The sequence below is a fragment of the Sceloporus occidentalis genome, unplaced genomic scaffold (assembly GCF_023333645.1).
Source record: "Sceloporus occidentalis isolate IW3139 unplaced genomic scaffold, rSceOcc1.0.p SCAF_3, whole genome shotgun sequence".
Taxonomy (NCBI): Eukaryota; Metazoa; Chordata; class Lepidosauria; order Squamata; family Phrynosomatidae; genus Sceloporus; species Sceloporus occidentalis.
The window spans coordinates 114,317,906-114,331,901 of NW_028316983.1; the positions used below are offsets into that span (position 1 = coordinate 114,317,906).

At 41.5% G+C, this 13,996-nt stretch overlaps 2 protein-coding genes across 3 annotated transcripts in view; one reads left to right on the forward strand and one right to left on the reverse strand.

Moving 5' to 3' along the window:
- Window positions 1–2,166, reverse strand: part of RGL1 (ral guanine nucleotide dissociation stimulator like 1) — a 121,849-nt gene extending 119,683 nt beyond the window's left edge. For both annotated transcript variants that reach the window (XM_089515865.1, XM_089515867.1), the window contains exon 1: window positions 2,080–2,166. The gene's annotated coding sequence lies outside the window, so the exon portion shown is untranslated. The remainder of the gene's footprint in view (window positions 1–2,079) is intronic.
- Window positions 2,167–10,053: 7,887 nt separating this feature from the next.
- APOBEC4 (apolipoprotein B mRNA editing enzyme catalytic polypeptide like 4) lies at window positions 10,054–11,582 on the forward strand. Its single transcript, XM_089518729.1, has one exon. It carries the CDS (start codon window positions 10,084–10,086, stop codon window positions 11,176–11,178), a length of 1,095 nt encoding a protein of 364 aa, XP_089374855.1. The 5' UTR covers window positions 10,054–10,083; the 3' UTR covers window positions 11,179–11,582.
- The last annotated feature ends 2,414 nt before the right edge of the window (window positions 11,583–13,996 follow it).

A 13,996-nucleotide genomic window follows, 5' to 3' on the forward strand; every position in this document is an offset into this window, starting at 1 on the left:
TAAGAGTAAACTTTATGTCCAGGTTGACTAAAAAGACCAGAAGCTCCCAGTTATTATTCCTTCCCAGTTTATTTTGGCGATTCATAGACATGCTTTGTTCACCCCAGAATATTTTCTGTCAGCTCCCAGTATGATCAGAGACTTTTTCCTGGCAGGTCAGTTTATTTTAACCCAGTATAAAATCAAAAAGAACGGGAACAAAATTTCAGACTTTTCTGTTAGTCAGGATGCATGCCTCAGTCAAATTTTAAGTCAGTAAATAAATGTGCCCCAGGTAACAAAAAGATTTGGGAGACAGTACCTTACTGTAGTACTTGTAAAGTATAATTTATTTATTTAATTTATTAATTGATTTATATGCTTTCTCCCAGAAAGTGACCCTAGGCGACTCACAGATAAAAACAATTTAAAATTTACAATATTTTCTTAAATAATTAAAATCATCTTACCAAAACAGTATAAATTACATAAAACATACACAAGTTTTTTAAAGTTAAAAGTACAGTACAGCTTGCATCCCTCTGTGTCATTTTGGTTAGTCCTAATAAAAGTATTACCCAACTTTGATCCTATCCTTAAATTACGTTACCTAGATGAGGACAGATTAGCCTTGGTGACACTTGGTGCCGGAGGGGAGCCCTGATCGGTGGGGGGTTGGCAGCAGCCTGCCTTGCCCCCACCTCCTGCTGATCACCCCTCGGCTTCCCTCACTTCTGCCCTGGCTCCCTCCCCTTGGATAAAATGTACTTTTGGGGAATCGTTTTAAAAAAGATTGAGAGAAAATATGAAAATATGCTATTTTATATGATAATAATAGTAATAATAATAATAGTTTTTATTTGTATCTTCCCGCCTCTCCCAATGGATCGAGGCGGGATCACAGCAGAGTTAAAAACACTTGTAATATTACAACATTAATTACAATTAAAACCACAGCTAAAAACATAAAACATAAATCATCAATCAATCAGTCACGGGGTCAGGTGCTCTCGGTCCGTACCAATGGTCTTCATAAAAGGTCAGGAGGATATGTGCGGCGGAAGAGCTCCGTCTTTACCACCTTCTTGAAAATCGCCAAGGATGTAACAAGGCGAGTCTCCTCTGGGAGTCCATTCCATAGTCTAGGAGCAGCTATACTGAAAGCTTTTTGGGAAGTGGAAACATGTTTGGATGAAGGCATCTCCAACAGGTTCTTCCCACTAAGAGTGCAGGGCGGATTGTATGGGGAGATGCGTTTTCGTAAGTAACCCGGGCCCAAGCCATGTAGGGCTTTAAAGGTAATAACCAACACCTTGTACTGTGCAAGAAGTATATATGAAAAAAAAGGAAAGGAAAGCAAGCACTGGGCACATATAGTTGCTTAAAATATCTGAATTTATGGAAAATTGAAAGATAACCAACTTAGAAGTGAATCGACAAACAAATTTATAGGTCAAACCTATTGATGTATTGTAAGAAATTTGGGGAGAGAAAGTAAATTTGGAATAGAGGATTATATACTGCATGTATGTGCATATGTGTGTATACACACAAACACACACACACACACATAAACATTATAATGGCCAATGTGCTGTAGTAATCTGAGTGTTGGACTATGACTCTGGAGAACAGGGTTCAAATCAAAGAAGGGGGTGGACTTTAGTGCTCCCCAGAATGAAACAATAAACACCCGGAGGGTCCCTAGACTGTGATGCAGAAAGAATTGTGCACTCAAAGGGTTAAGGCATATTCCCTACAGCCATAAACTATGCTGATACTCAGAAAAGCATCTAGTCACCAAATGTTTGTGTTCTCCCCGCACAACCCAGCTATGAAGGACCCACCACAGCTCAGCAAGACATCCTTTGCAATTCCGTTGCCATCCCCTTTATGCAGTTCAACAGTGATCCACATCTGTAACAAACACAAGCTATGCATCTGTTTAAAAATAGAACAATAATCTCCATGCATTACAGCACTGCAAGAGAAGCCGAACCGCGACAGAAGCACTGGCTGGAAGGAATTCGGAATATATATTTGGTACAACAACAGCACAAACATTAATTCCTATCAGGAAAATGAAATCAGACTACTCACAAAATGATTAAAGAAAGAGCATCTTCTCCGCTTTGATATGTTCTGATAGCATTCAGACCAAGAAATGCAGCAAGCAAGCCTGAAAACACCCTCTCTCTCCCCTTAGTCTGCATCTGCAGTATCTTAGCTGAGAACAAGAGGAAGGTTGTGGATCTTCCTGCTTTGTGGGCATCACCTGATCAGGTAGATTCCTACACAGTTCAGAGATTTATCAAAGGAAACAGCATTCTATGAACCATTCAAGATTGGATTCTAATATACAGCCAACAATGAAATCAGGCATTGATCTATTCTTGGATGCATACATGGCAAAATCTGTGCACTATGCGCAAGGAAGAAACACACTGAAATTTTGTTCAGTCTAGCAATCACCTTTCAGAAATTCAGGAATATATTCATGTACACACTTTTTTTTTCTTTTTCTAGGTAGATTTGTTGCATTCGTAGCCTTTTCATTTTACATTTTTATACTGTATACCTGTTTCAAAACTGCTGTCTTATCTCTTTAACAACCCCTTTGGTCAGACTGATTAATACAAATTTCTGCAGCAATAAAGTAAAAACATAAACAATACATTAAATTCTGTAACATAATATAATATAAAGACAAAAAAGAGAAATCCCAAAGTCAGTTGAAGAAGAAAGGCCCCCTGCTATCCCCAGTTCACCAAAACTAATAACCTAAAAGCTTCTGGCGGTGTATTTCTCTGCCTTCAGTTCTTCCACATAGGTCTATATAAGTGTGACTTATCACACATAGCTCCTTGGATTTTGCTGGGTTTTACATACTGTCACCTTCATATCCACTCACTCCACTCTTTTTTTGGAAGGGAGGTTGTTTATATCAATTTCTTGGATCTACACCGAGGTTATTCCAAAGGGCTTTAAATACTACTTTCTGATAACTTTAGCTACATTGTATGGAATCTCAAAATGAATTAAACCTTAAGCCCATCCACTTTGTATTGGTCCTGTCCCAATTCCCAAAGGAAACCAAAGCACTCAGGTCACCTCAGATCAGGTATTGTTAATTCATATGACCTCACTGATCTGAGGTGACAATGAGCTGACTACCCTTTGCAGACATGGTCATATGATTTCACAAAGAGTAGTCAGCTCATTGCCTGGTGTAAGGATCTGGACTAAATCCAGTTGGAGAGACAAACCAACATGGCTGACCTTAGTGTGTTTTTTCCAGTGGGCTTGCTTTGGCTGGACGAAGAAAACAGCCCCACTCCAGAAGAACCAGTTTCTGGTCAGGTTTGGAAGTGGGTGGCAATTTGGATCATGTCCATCCTTATTTCAATTCTCTGGACAATCACAGCTATGGACTGGTGGCAGGGAAAGAAATCCTGTTGCTGCTGTTGCTGTCCTAACAAAAGAAAAGAACCTGCCACACAGGTGAGCAGATCATCTTCAGAGATAAAACTTTCTTTCTCACATGCCTCTCATGGTGTATCTACACTGTAGAAGTAGAATGTGCCATCCACTTTAATTGTCTTGGCTCCATCCACACAGAAGCATAGGGTTTGTAGTTTTTATAAGTAGAATTTTTTCCCTTTTGTCACACTTCTATGGGGAGAGAAAGAAAGGTGTGATCTTGCAACTGGGAGAGAGCAGAAGCGAGCAACCTGCCTTCACCTGTTGCAGAAGAATGTGCCTCGTGGGAGCGCGTTCCATGGTGGTCTGTAAGCACAGAAAAGATTCCAGGCCTTGGGAACCCTTTGCCTCTGGTTCAGTGTCCCTGGACTGGAGGATACTCCCCTCACAGCCACCCAGCAGAAATCTTGGCAAGAGGAGAGAGGGTGCAAGGGAGGTGGGAGATGGAGGGAGGAAGGAATATCTGTGAGATATCAAATCCGTGGGCATCTCCATGAATTGATTGTCCATGAATTCAGACGGATGGTTGTATGTATTTATAATACGTTATTTATTTGCTGTCAGCTCTCTGATCATGGGAACTTTTACAAACAGAAGTTGGTTTTATCTAAAATACAATCAGTAATCTACTGTGGTTGATAGAACTCAAGGTGGCATCCTGAGAATCTCCAAGTGGACTCCAAGAAAAATCTATCCTCAGTGCCATCCATATATATATATATATATATATATATATATATATATATCAGCATATATCTTTGATTTGTTCTGTTCTGAAATAATAAAATAATTAGAGAATTATAGCACTGTAATGTACCTCAAGGGTCATTCAATCCAATTCTCAGCCAATGTCTGAACACTCTGACTGAAGTATCCCTGGTGGTATACAACCCTTATTTAAAAATTAGAGGTGGGCAATGATCAAGGAATAGGGGATATTTTAGGATATTCTCCCATTCTCCTTTGTTTCCCATCTCATAAAAATTGGTGGGGAGGAACAATTTTGCACTAAATATAAAGTGACAGGAAGGCTATTGGCCATAATACCATATTTTATAGTGTTTCTTATTTCTTTTATTTTTATTCTTATTTATATATTTATTTGGTGGCTGCTACAGGCTTGAGAGTGTCATGGAAACTGTTGGCTATTTGAGGGCAAAAACAATTTTCACCATCACCCTCTTTTTTTGGGGGGGAGGGGGTTGGACTCTTAGGAAACACAAAAGTGTGACTGCTGTGTGAACGAGCCTCATGTAGTAAAGTCCTCTAATTACTAACAACAGCTTGGAAAAGTTGCTTTTGCAAGCTCTGCTGCTGATCTCCTAATGAAAAGAAGAATTGAACTATCTCACAAGGTTGATCTACATATGGTCCCTTCAGATTGTTGCAGAAAAAGAACAGGAATTTAACAAATAAATAACTGATGGATGCACTTTAGATATTTGCTGTTATGAGTACAGGGCAACAGAGGCTTTGAATACAATGTGACCCTCACAGTAGCCACATAATTAGCAACCTTCCCTCCCCATGCCAGCCCCATCCAATGCTAAAAAACATGCTCTAGCCCCCCGAAAGGATTTGAGGATCTCAGGAGATGCATGGGCAAGTAATGGAGACTGCACTCCCGCCTGTTACACAAAACATCCAGTGTTGGATACAACCCAGAAAGCACCAGCCTCCTGGCCTCACCAATATTGTGAAATGATTGAAAGTGTTCTCCAAAATGTCCTCTGGAATTCTGTGTCGTGTGCAGGGATTCTTCAGCAAAGAAATGTAGGTGAAAAGAGCCCCATGTAACAATAAAATTCACTGCATAAATCTCACTTAAGATGTGCATGGTGATTTGATAATTTTTTCACAAAAACAAAAACATAACACCATTAGAAAAGCCCTGGGCTGTTAACTTTGGGCTTGTCTACACTAATAATAATAATAATAATAATGATGATGATGATAATAAAGCTCACCCCAAAGCTGCTGATGTCTGTCCCCACGAGGCATGGGTGCTTTTGGGAAGTAGTGTGGGTTTCCCTGTTAATCCAACTTTGCCTTAGAGTAAGAGAAGTCATGGAAAAACCAGGTTATTTCCCTGAAACTGGGATGAGTACAGCGTTTTTGGCATGTGGGCAGCTGGATCAGGCCCAATTCGGGATGAGCCAGTTGTCCACCTGCCAAAAGCCACACTATCCCTTTCCCCTGTGTTAAACAATGCAAAGAAAGGGGATGGCCTGTCCATGGAGCTGGTTTTGTCACTTCCTCACCAGTAGGAGCTCTGTGGAGCGGACATGGCAAAACATCACTTCTGCTGATGGTTGAATGGGTAACCGTGAGATCAACAAGAGAAGAGGATACAAGGATACAAGGACAAACAGACACACTGACACACAGACACATGAATGAATGACTGGACACCTCCTGGAGATGTCACAGCCAGGGATCTAGCCCCACTCCCCGAGATCGCATGGCTGGATGCCCAGCCAGTGTGTGGGGAAAGCAGGCTATGAATCCAATAAATGATATGAAGTCAAATAAAATAAAAAGAAATGTCAGGAATCATGGAAATTATCAGCCTGAAGAAAGCTTGCTCTACATTCACCAAGCATTTCTCTACAAACATTTGTGCATGTCTACAAATGTACGTTCTGCTTGCAAAATTATTTTGCATGAAAGGCCAGAGGCTTCAAAATCTACTCAGGGATCGTTTGTGTGTTCCATTTTGCTTGACGCTGTTCTTGACAGCTCTTCTCCTTTGACACATACAGTCCCCTGCTCTGGGAATAGCGTATGTGGCAAATGAAAAAACAGATTCTTCCGTTTGTATTGGCCCATTCATTGGGATGCCGCTTCCCTGCAGGCTTCATTCTAGAAAGCTGGCAGGAGAGTTGATTTGATGAGAATGCTGCCTTTTAAAAAGCTGGAGCACAGGGTCCTTGTCCGTTTCTGTTCCTGATGGCTCACAAGGTTGGGAATGGCAGAGCAGCAAAGGGCCAGCGTAACAGGAAAATACCAAGCGTGGGTCACGTGAACTCATCATGCCCACTGATACATAACATCCCAGATGAGTTTCTCTTTAGCTCCTCATCTTAAAGCATCTCTGAGAGAAGGCACTGAAAGACCTATGGCATCTTCCCAGAAAGACAGACCAAAGGGCCTACACAGGTTTTTAAAAGGCTTCGACTAAGACATTACTAAACAGATGTTTTAATATTATACCGCCATCCTGTGGCCATTTTTGCTTGTGCCAGACTAATCCTCTTAATGTTAAACCACTTGGGTTAATTTTAAGACACTAATGGCTCTCTGGGAGAGCCAGCATAATGTAGTGGTTTGAGCGCAGAACTACAACTGGAGATCAGGGTTCAGTTCTCTGGAGATCAGGATTCGATTCCCTGCTTGAGCATAGAAACCCACTGGGTGACTTTGGGAAAGTCACACTCTCTCAGCCTCAGGATGGCAATGGCAACCCCCCTCTGAAGAAACTTGCCAAGAAAACCCTGTGATAGTTTTGCCTTAGGGTGGCCTTAATTCAAAAATGACTTGAAGACACACAACAATAGCAACAACAATACTCTCTAGAGAAGATTTCTCTAATTTTTCTGTACCTAGATAGACACTGCAAGGATGCGGTGGCTTAGTGGTTAAGACGCCAATTCTGATGATTGGAAGATCGGAAGGTTGGCAGTTCGAAGCCTGGGTTCTGCATGATGGGGTGAGCTCTTATCACTAGTCCCAGCTTCTGCCAACCTAGCAGTTCAAAAGCATGCAAATGCAAGTAGATAAATAGGTGCCACTTCTCAGTGGGAAGGTAACAGTGTTTGGTGCAGTCATGCTGGCTACATGACCACCAGAGCAGTCCTCGGAAAACGCTGGCTCTTTGGTTTAGAAATGAAGATGAGCACTGCCCCTACAGTCGGTTACAACTAGTATTTATGTCAAGGGACTACCTTTACCTAGATAGACAGACAGGAGTAAGAAGCAAAGTACAGTCTGCCCTCTCCTTACGCGGGAATCCGTTCCGGACCACTCCGCGTAAGGCGAATTCCGCCTATGCTCAAGCCCCATTGGAAACAATGGGGCTTGTGTGCGGAGGCTCAGCGGTGCGGCGGCACACAGGGTGCAATGGGGCACAACGGGCACGTGCGCCCATTCAATTGAATGGGACGCGTTGCCCCTTCCGCCCCACGCGTGCCCCGCGGCTTGAGTGCGTAAACTCAAGTCCGCGTAAAGCGCGCATGCGTATGACGCGGGCGCGCTGTAATGGTCCACTACTTTTCAGTGGAACAGGGTATATACCTGTTACTCATTAACAGTGTATCGATACTGTCTCAAAAGACAAACAAATTTGTGATGTTAGTAACAAATAGTGCAGTGAGTTACCTTTCTGAATTACAGTAACAATTATGCCCTGTTGGATTATCAAAGAAGTAAATCAAATAACTGTTGTTAACTGTCTTTGAGTAAATTGTGACTCATGGCCATCCTATGAATGAGACATTGCCAAGATTCCCGATCCTTATCCTCCACTGCTCTGCTTAGGTCTTGCAAATTCATGCCCGTGACCTCCTTACTATAGTCCCTCCATCTAGCATGCCATCTTCCTCTCTTTCTACATCTCTCCACCCTTCCTAACATCATTGTCTTTTCTAATGAATCTCGCCTTCTCATGATGTGGCCAAAGTATGACAACCTCAACTTTATCATCTTGGCTTCCAGGGAGATTTCAGTGTTGACCTGTTTTAGGGCCCATTTGTTTGTCTTTTGTTCTGTCCAGCTGCTTTATTTTAAATTTTAAAATCCCAAGCTCAGTCCTCACATCATAACTGAGAGCACACCATCTTTGCAAAAGAAGGCTGTATTTATACATCTCTCTGTGTGTTCACTTTATTCTTTAAAAACACCATATACATTGCTTTCACTGTGTATATGAAATATAATAGCAATCACGTTCTTAGCAGGCACAGGAGCTGATCTGAAAGGCTTTGCAAAACAGAATGAGGCCAAGTCTCCTGTTTACATCTGTGTATCCTAGCACTTGAAATGATCAACATAACCATATTCCTCTACTGAGCCACTGAAAGCACTGTACCACAGAGATATGTAAGTGATCAAACGTTATTAGAAGCAATTTAAGGAGTAAGAAGAGCAACTGATCTTTTAGTTGGAAGAGGATTGTTAAAACATTTGAAAAGAACATTTACCATAGAGGACAAACAATTGAAGAAGAGCTGTGGCATATGTTTACTGTTTATGACTGATATGGTCATCACCAGACTTATTGACAGTAAGTACATCTCTGCTATTCGTCTAAGGATATAACAACCTTGTACTTATTTCTCCAATGCAAACCCATATCGTATCTCATTTCTGGGAAGCAAGACAGCCTTCTATTGCATACGTTTGTCATTTTGCGCCTAGGTTTATAAGAGCAGGAGAGTGTTTCAGGTCCATACTACATGTTCCACATTGTAATACGGCTGTGTTTTCTTTTTTAAAGTCAGGAAAAATAAAGCAGGCATGTGTTTTTGTGGGCTTGGGAATAGCTCAGGAGTTAGTGAAGAGGCTATTTAATTATTCTTTTATTAGATGTTTGTTCAGGCAAGATTACCAAGCCAACCTGCTTTTCTCCTCCAGGAGCAAGAGGAGAAAATATAAAATTTCCCCACTCTTTGGAGTAACACAATCTGCCTGCCACCAAAAGAGAAGATTTAATAAGCTAAGTTACTAGAAACAACCATTTTTTCTGCAGAGGAACATGCCAACGTCTTTCAACAATTCTTATAGTGAAAAATTTGGGTGGGAACTATTTTCGGGGTCGAATATTCTGGAAGCTGTAGCTCAAAAACCTTGCTCTTCTAAGTGATGCTCCTGACCCATGCTTTTCACTACACAATGCTGGCTCTCCTACACAGGACACTGGGAGATCAGGGTTTGAATCCCCACTTGGTCATGGAAACCCCACTGGCTGACCGTGGGCAAATCACAGTCTCTCAGTTTCAGAGGATGGCAAGAACTTGCCAAGGAAACCCTGTGATAGGTTCGCCTTAGGGTTGCCATACGTTAGAAGTGACTTGAAGGCAAAGCACACACATAGAGCAATACGTGTTTATTACAAGCTTAAACTCATTTGGCTTCTAACTATGGGCCCAGAGGGGAATGTAATTCTAGTTGGTCTCCAAATCTTTAGCAACAAAATCCCCAACAGAGAAAGAAGTACTTGTACCTAGGGTTTGGAGACTGAAGCCACAATGACAAGTAAACCAGTTTCAAACTGGTTTAAAGTATAGTGTAAACTCAGGGCCTAAACAGACAGGCCAAAATAAAGCTGCTTTGGGTCATTTTGGAGGTATGTTGTTTAAATTATGCATGTGTCCTAAGAGGCCAGAAGCCACACCAAAGCCACACTCCAGGCCTACGAAACGGAGCGCAGCTTTGGCATAGTTTCTGGCGTCTTAAGATGCATTTGCCATTTAAACAGCATACCTCCAAAGTGACCCAAAGCAGCTTTATTTTGGCCTGTCTGTTTGGGCCCATAGTTTCAATGTAAGAGGGGGAAATAACTAAGGACTTTTGTTGTGTGTGTATTTCAGGGCTGTCACAGTAACAAGGCAAGATTCCCATACCCTCATGGAACTAGAGACTGAATCATTTTGCCAAGAATACCTAGCATATAAAGGTACAGTGGTGAAGCCATATTACTGGCTAACAGAGAGCCAGGCCTGTATCAGATGTCCTTATCACATAAGAACAGGTGAAGAAGCAAGAGTTCCTTATGCAGAATTCCACCAGGCATTTGGATTCCCCTATGGGCCAACACATCACCGAAATAAACACCTTCTCTTTTATGAAGTGAGGCACTTCTCAGGTAAACTGATGCAGAAGGGCCATGCGACGAACTGTACAGAGTACAACATCCATCCAGAATCAATGTTATTTGAAATGGGAAGTTACCTAGACTCTCTTGTACACAACTGGGAAAATGCCGCATGCATAGTTCTCTATTCAAACTATTCTCCTTGCAACGAGGCAGAGCACTGCTGCATAAGCAAAATGTACAGCTTCCTGAGGAAGTATCCAGATATCACACTTTGCCTTTATTTCTCGCAGCTGTATCACACGGAGGAGGACTTTCCAGTAGCTCCGTGGAACTGTGAAGCTTTGCAGAGCCTTGCCAGCCAGTGGCCTCAGGTGTCGCTAAGCCCTCTGAGCGGTGGACTTTGGCAGTCTGTCCTCCACAATTTTGTGACAGCTGTTCCACAGAGAGGCCTTTACCATCCAATTTTGCCCATAAGAGCATTGGCTGATAGACAAAATGCACAACAAATAAACAACATAACAGGAATAAGGTTTCCTTTTATGAAAGCCCTGCCTCAGCAAGTCTATGGAAATGCAAGTGCCATACCAAATCTGCAGGAGAACTATTTGTCCACTTTATACTCTCAGCATCCAGCACAAATGATAAATGTCCGGTTGCCCCCGCTAAGAAGGCAACCGCTCCATTTGGCCTCTCCCATTAATGTTTCCCCCCCTTGGAGACAGCGAGCCACGTATCCTAAGCCTAGAAATATTGTCAGGCATGTCAAAATGCCAGATGAGTCATTAAGCAAAATGAAACATTTGCAAGTAATTCCAAAGGGAAGAGCTGTTCACATGGAGAAAATTACTGAACTTCGAAGCAGCAAGCCGGCAGAGCATAAAGGCCACAGGAAGAAAAAGGATTAAATTCACTTCATCTAGAAAGCTATTGCAGGGCTGGGCAATTCCCTTGCTTTGAATGGTGACAAAGGAGATACAATGAGCTAAAGAACTGAAGCTCATTTGCATGCAGTGCACAAAACATGCACATTGTTTTCACATGTATTGTGGATATTGCTGACATAGAGAATTTCAGCTGCCAGCAGCAGCAGAAAAACCAAAACCAGCCCTCTTTTGTCATCTCTGCTTTAGCCACTGGACAGTAGCACTTGCCAAGAGCTGCTAACTGCCAGCAGCAGACGAAGCATCGGCCCAGTTTTCAATTAGAATGCTAGAACCTTTTTCATTTCAAGAGTCTTTCCTCTATAATAATTTTATTTGTTGTTGTTGTTGTTGTTGTGTGTCTTCAAGTCGTTTCTGACTTAAAGCAATTCTATCACAGGGTTCCTGGGGCTGAGAGTGTGTGACTCACCCAATGCCACCCAGTGGGTTTCCATGGCTGAGCGGGGAATTAAAACCTGGCCTCTAGAGTTGTCCAGTGCACAAATCATTACATCACACTGGCTCTAATCATAATTTTATACTGCTTTGAAATCATTCCTCTGTGCCATTTCCCAGAATGCCACAGCCTTGAGACATGGCAGTTAACATGGTGTCAACCCGGATAATTCTACAATGCGGATGCAGTCCTGGGTTGTAGAAACAAAATAAGGTACTGTACTCATTAATGTATTTTTGCATAGTATCTGTTTCACAACCCTCTCCTATGAGAGGAGCAAGCAAGCAGAATTAACTCTTGGCTTTGTCTTTACTTACTGCTGCTTTCTTATTTACATATTGTGTTAGTTGTATACATTTTTGTTATTCTATCATTCTATTACTTATACAATAGCCTTGCTTATGAGAATATTTCTTCTGTCAAATGATAAAGGGGACCACTTATGTATTCATTATTCATAAGATAAAAGTATGCTTAAAGAATTGGATGCTGTAAATATTCTTTACACTTTAGAAGACCCTTTTTGTCAAAACAGATATTATCCAGAAATCCATTTTGGATTCTTTATCCATGGATTCAGACATCCATAGCTTGCAAGTATTTTAAAAATACATAAATTCCCAAAAGCAAACCTTGATCTTGCCATTTTATATACGAGAGACCATTTTACTATTCATTGTATTTGATGGGACTTAAACATGCTCAGATTTTGGTATCCAGAGGTGGAGGTTCCTGAAACCAAAACCCAGTGGATAATAAATGCCCAGTTTTTGCTTTCATTATATTATTCTACATGATGTATAGGTTAGGTATTGTATATGTAGTTTGATTATAGCATTTTATATTTCCATATGATTGGAATATTTTATTCTGTTTATACACTCCCTTTTATTTTTGGCTTTGGCATCTCTGGTGCTTTTTCCTATTATGATTCCTCACCAATACTGTCTTTTTTGTTGTTGTTTCGGTTATAGGTGTAATCTATATTTGGGATAACCTGGGATCTGATGAACTGGGCTGTAATTCAAAAAAGTTTGTGCCACCAAATAAATAAATAAATAGACAAGCAACACTGTTAACATTTCTATTGAGAAGACGGGCATTTCGTGTGTTGTATAAAATCCTGATTTAATTCATTACTTGCATAGTTAACTTTTAAGAATACTATGAGATTTATAAAGAGTGGTATCTTTGGTTGTCACTGCTGCTTCCTTCTCCAGTTGCACATTTCTTAATAGCTTCCTCAAAGGAATCTTTTACATTATCTTCCACAAGATGACAATTTCCAAATGTAATTTAGGACAAAACATATCCTTTGCTTGATGGAAGGAAGAGTGAGGTTTGTAATGCAAGGAGCCTGAAACGTAGGATCCAGTAATGCAGACTTGAGTCAGTTGACTCAGGCCCAAGTCATTCTGTGATGCGACTTGGCAATAAATGATGCGCTATAGTGCCACTCTTGGTTAGGCCTCACCTGGAATACTGTGCCCAGTTCTGGGCACAATTAAAAAAAGGTGTTGACAAATTGGAGCGTGTCCAAAGGAGGGCCACCAGAATGGTGAAAGGCCTGGAAAACATGCCCTATGAGAAATTAGGGAGCTGAGGATGTTTAGCCAGGAGAAGAGATGGTTAAGAGGTGATATGATAGCCCTGTTTAAGTATTTGAAAGGATGTCATATTGAGGAGGGAGCAAGCTTGTTTTCTGCTGCTCCAGAGACTATAATATGAAACAATGAGTGCAAGCTACAGGAAAAGAGATTACACCTCAACATTAGGAGGAACCTCTTGGCAGTAAGAGATGTTTGACAGTGGAACACACTCCCTCAATGGAGAGTGATGGAGTCTCCCTCCTTGGATGTCTTTAAATATAGGCTGGATGTCCCTCTGTCAGGAGTGCTTTGATTGTGAGTTCCTGCATGGCAGAATGGGTTTGGACTGGATAGCCTTTGGGATCCCTTCCAAGTTACTCTATGATTCTATGACTTGACCTGTGGCTTGTATATTTTTAGCAATTAACATGTTGGCCTAACTTCTTTCAGCCTTGAGGTGAAGGTTTAGGTCTACTCAAGGCTCCTCCTAAAGCTATCAAAAAGCTTCAGGACAGGAGGATCCTTCTGCCTCAAGGGCCCCCACAACCCCACCTCCTTGTTTTCTGTCAGGTTTGGCTCCCAGACCTGAGGCTTGAGTTGAAAGTATCTTGCAAGGGTTTGAGACCCCACTTGAGGCTTGTCAGTGGCTGATAGCCTCTAACAACATAATCAATTTTGTTGTGCTTTTGTGAGACATTTAGCCTTCTCTGTCAGAGAGCTTTGGGGCCACGACAAACTACAATGCCCAGGATTCCAC

Excerpts from the sequence above, each read along its gene's own strand:
- APOBEC4 (XM_089518729.1), top strand. The coding sequence starts at position 10,084 with ATGGAACTAGAGACTGAATCATTTTGCCAAGAATACCTAGCATATAAA.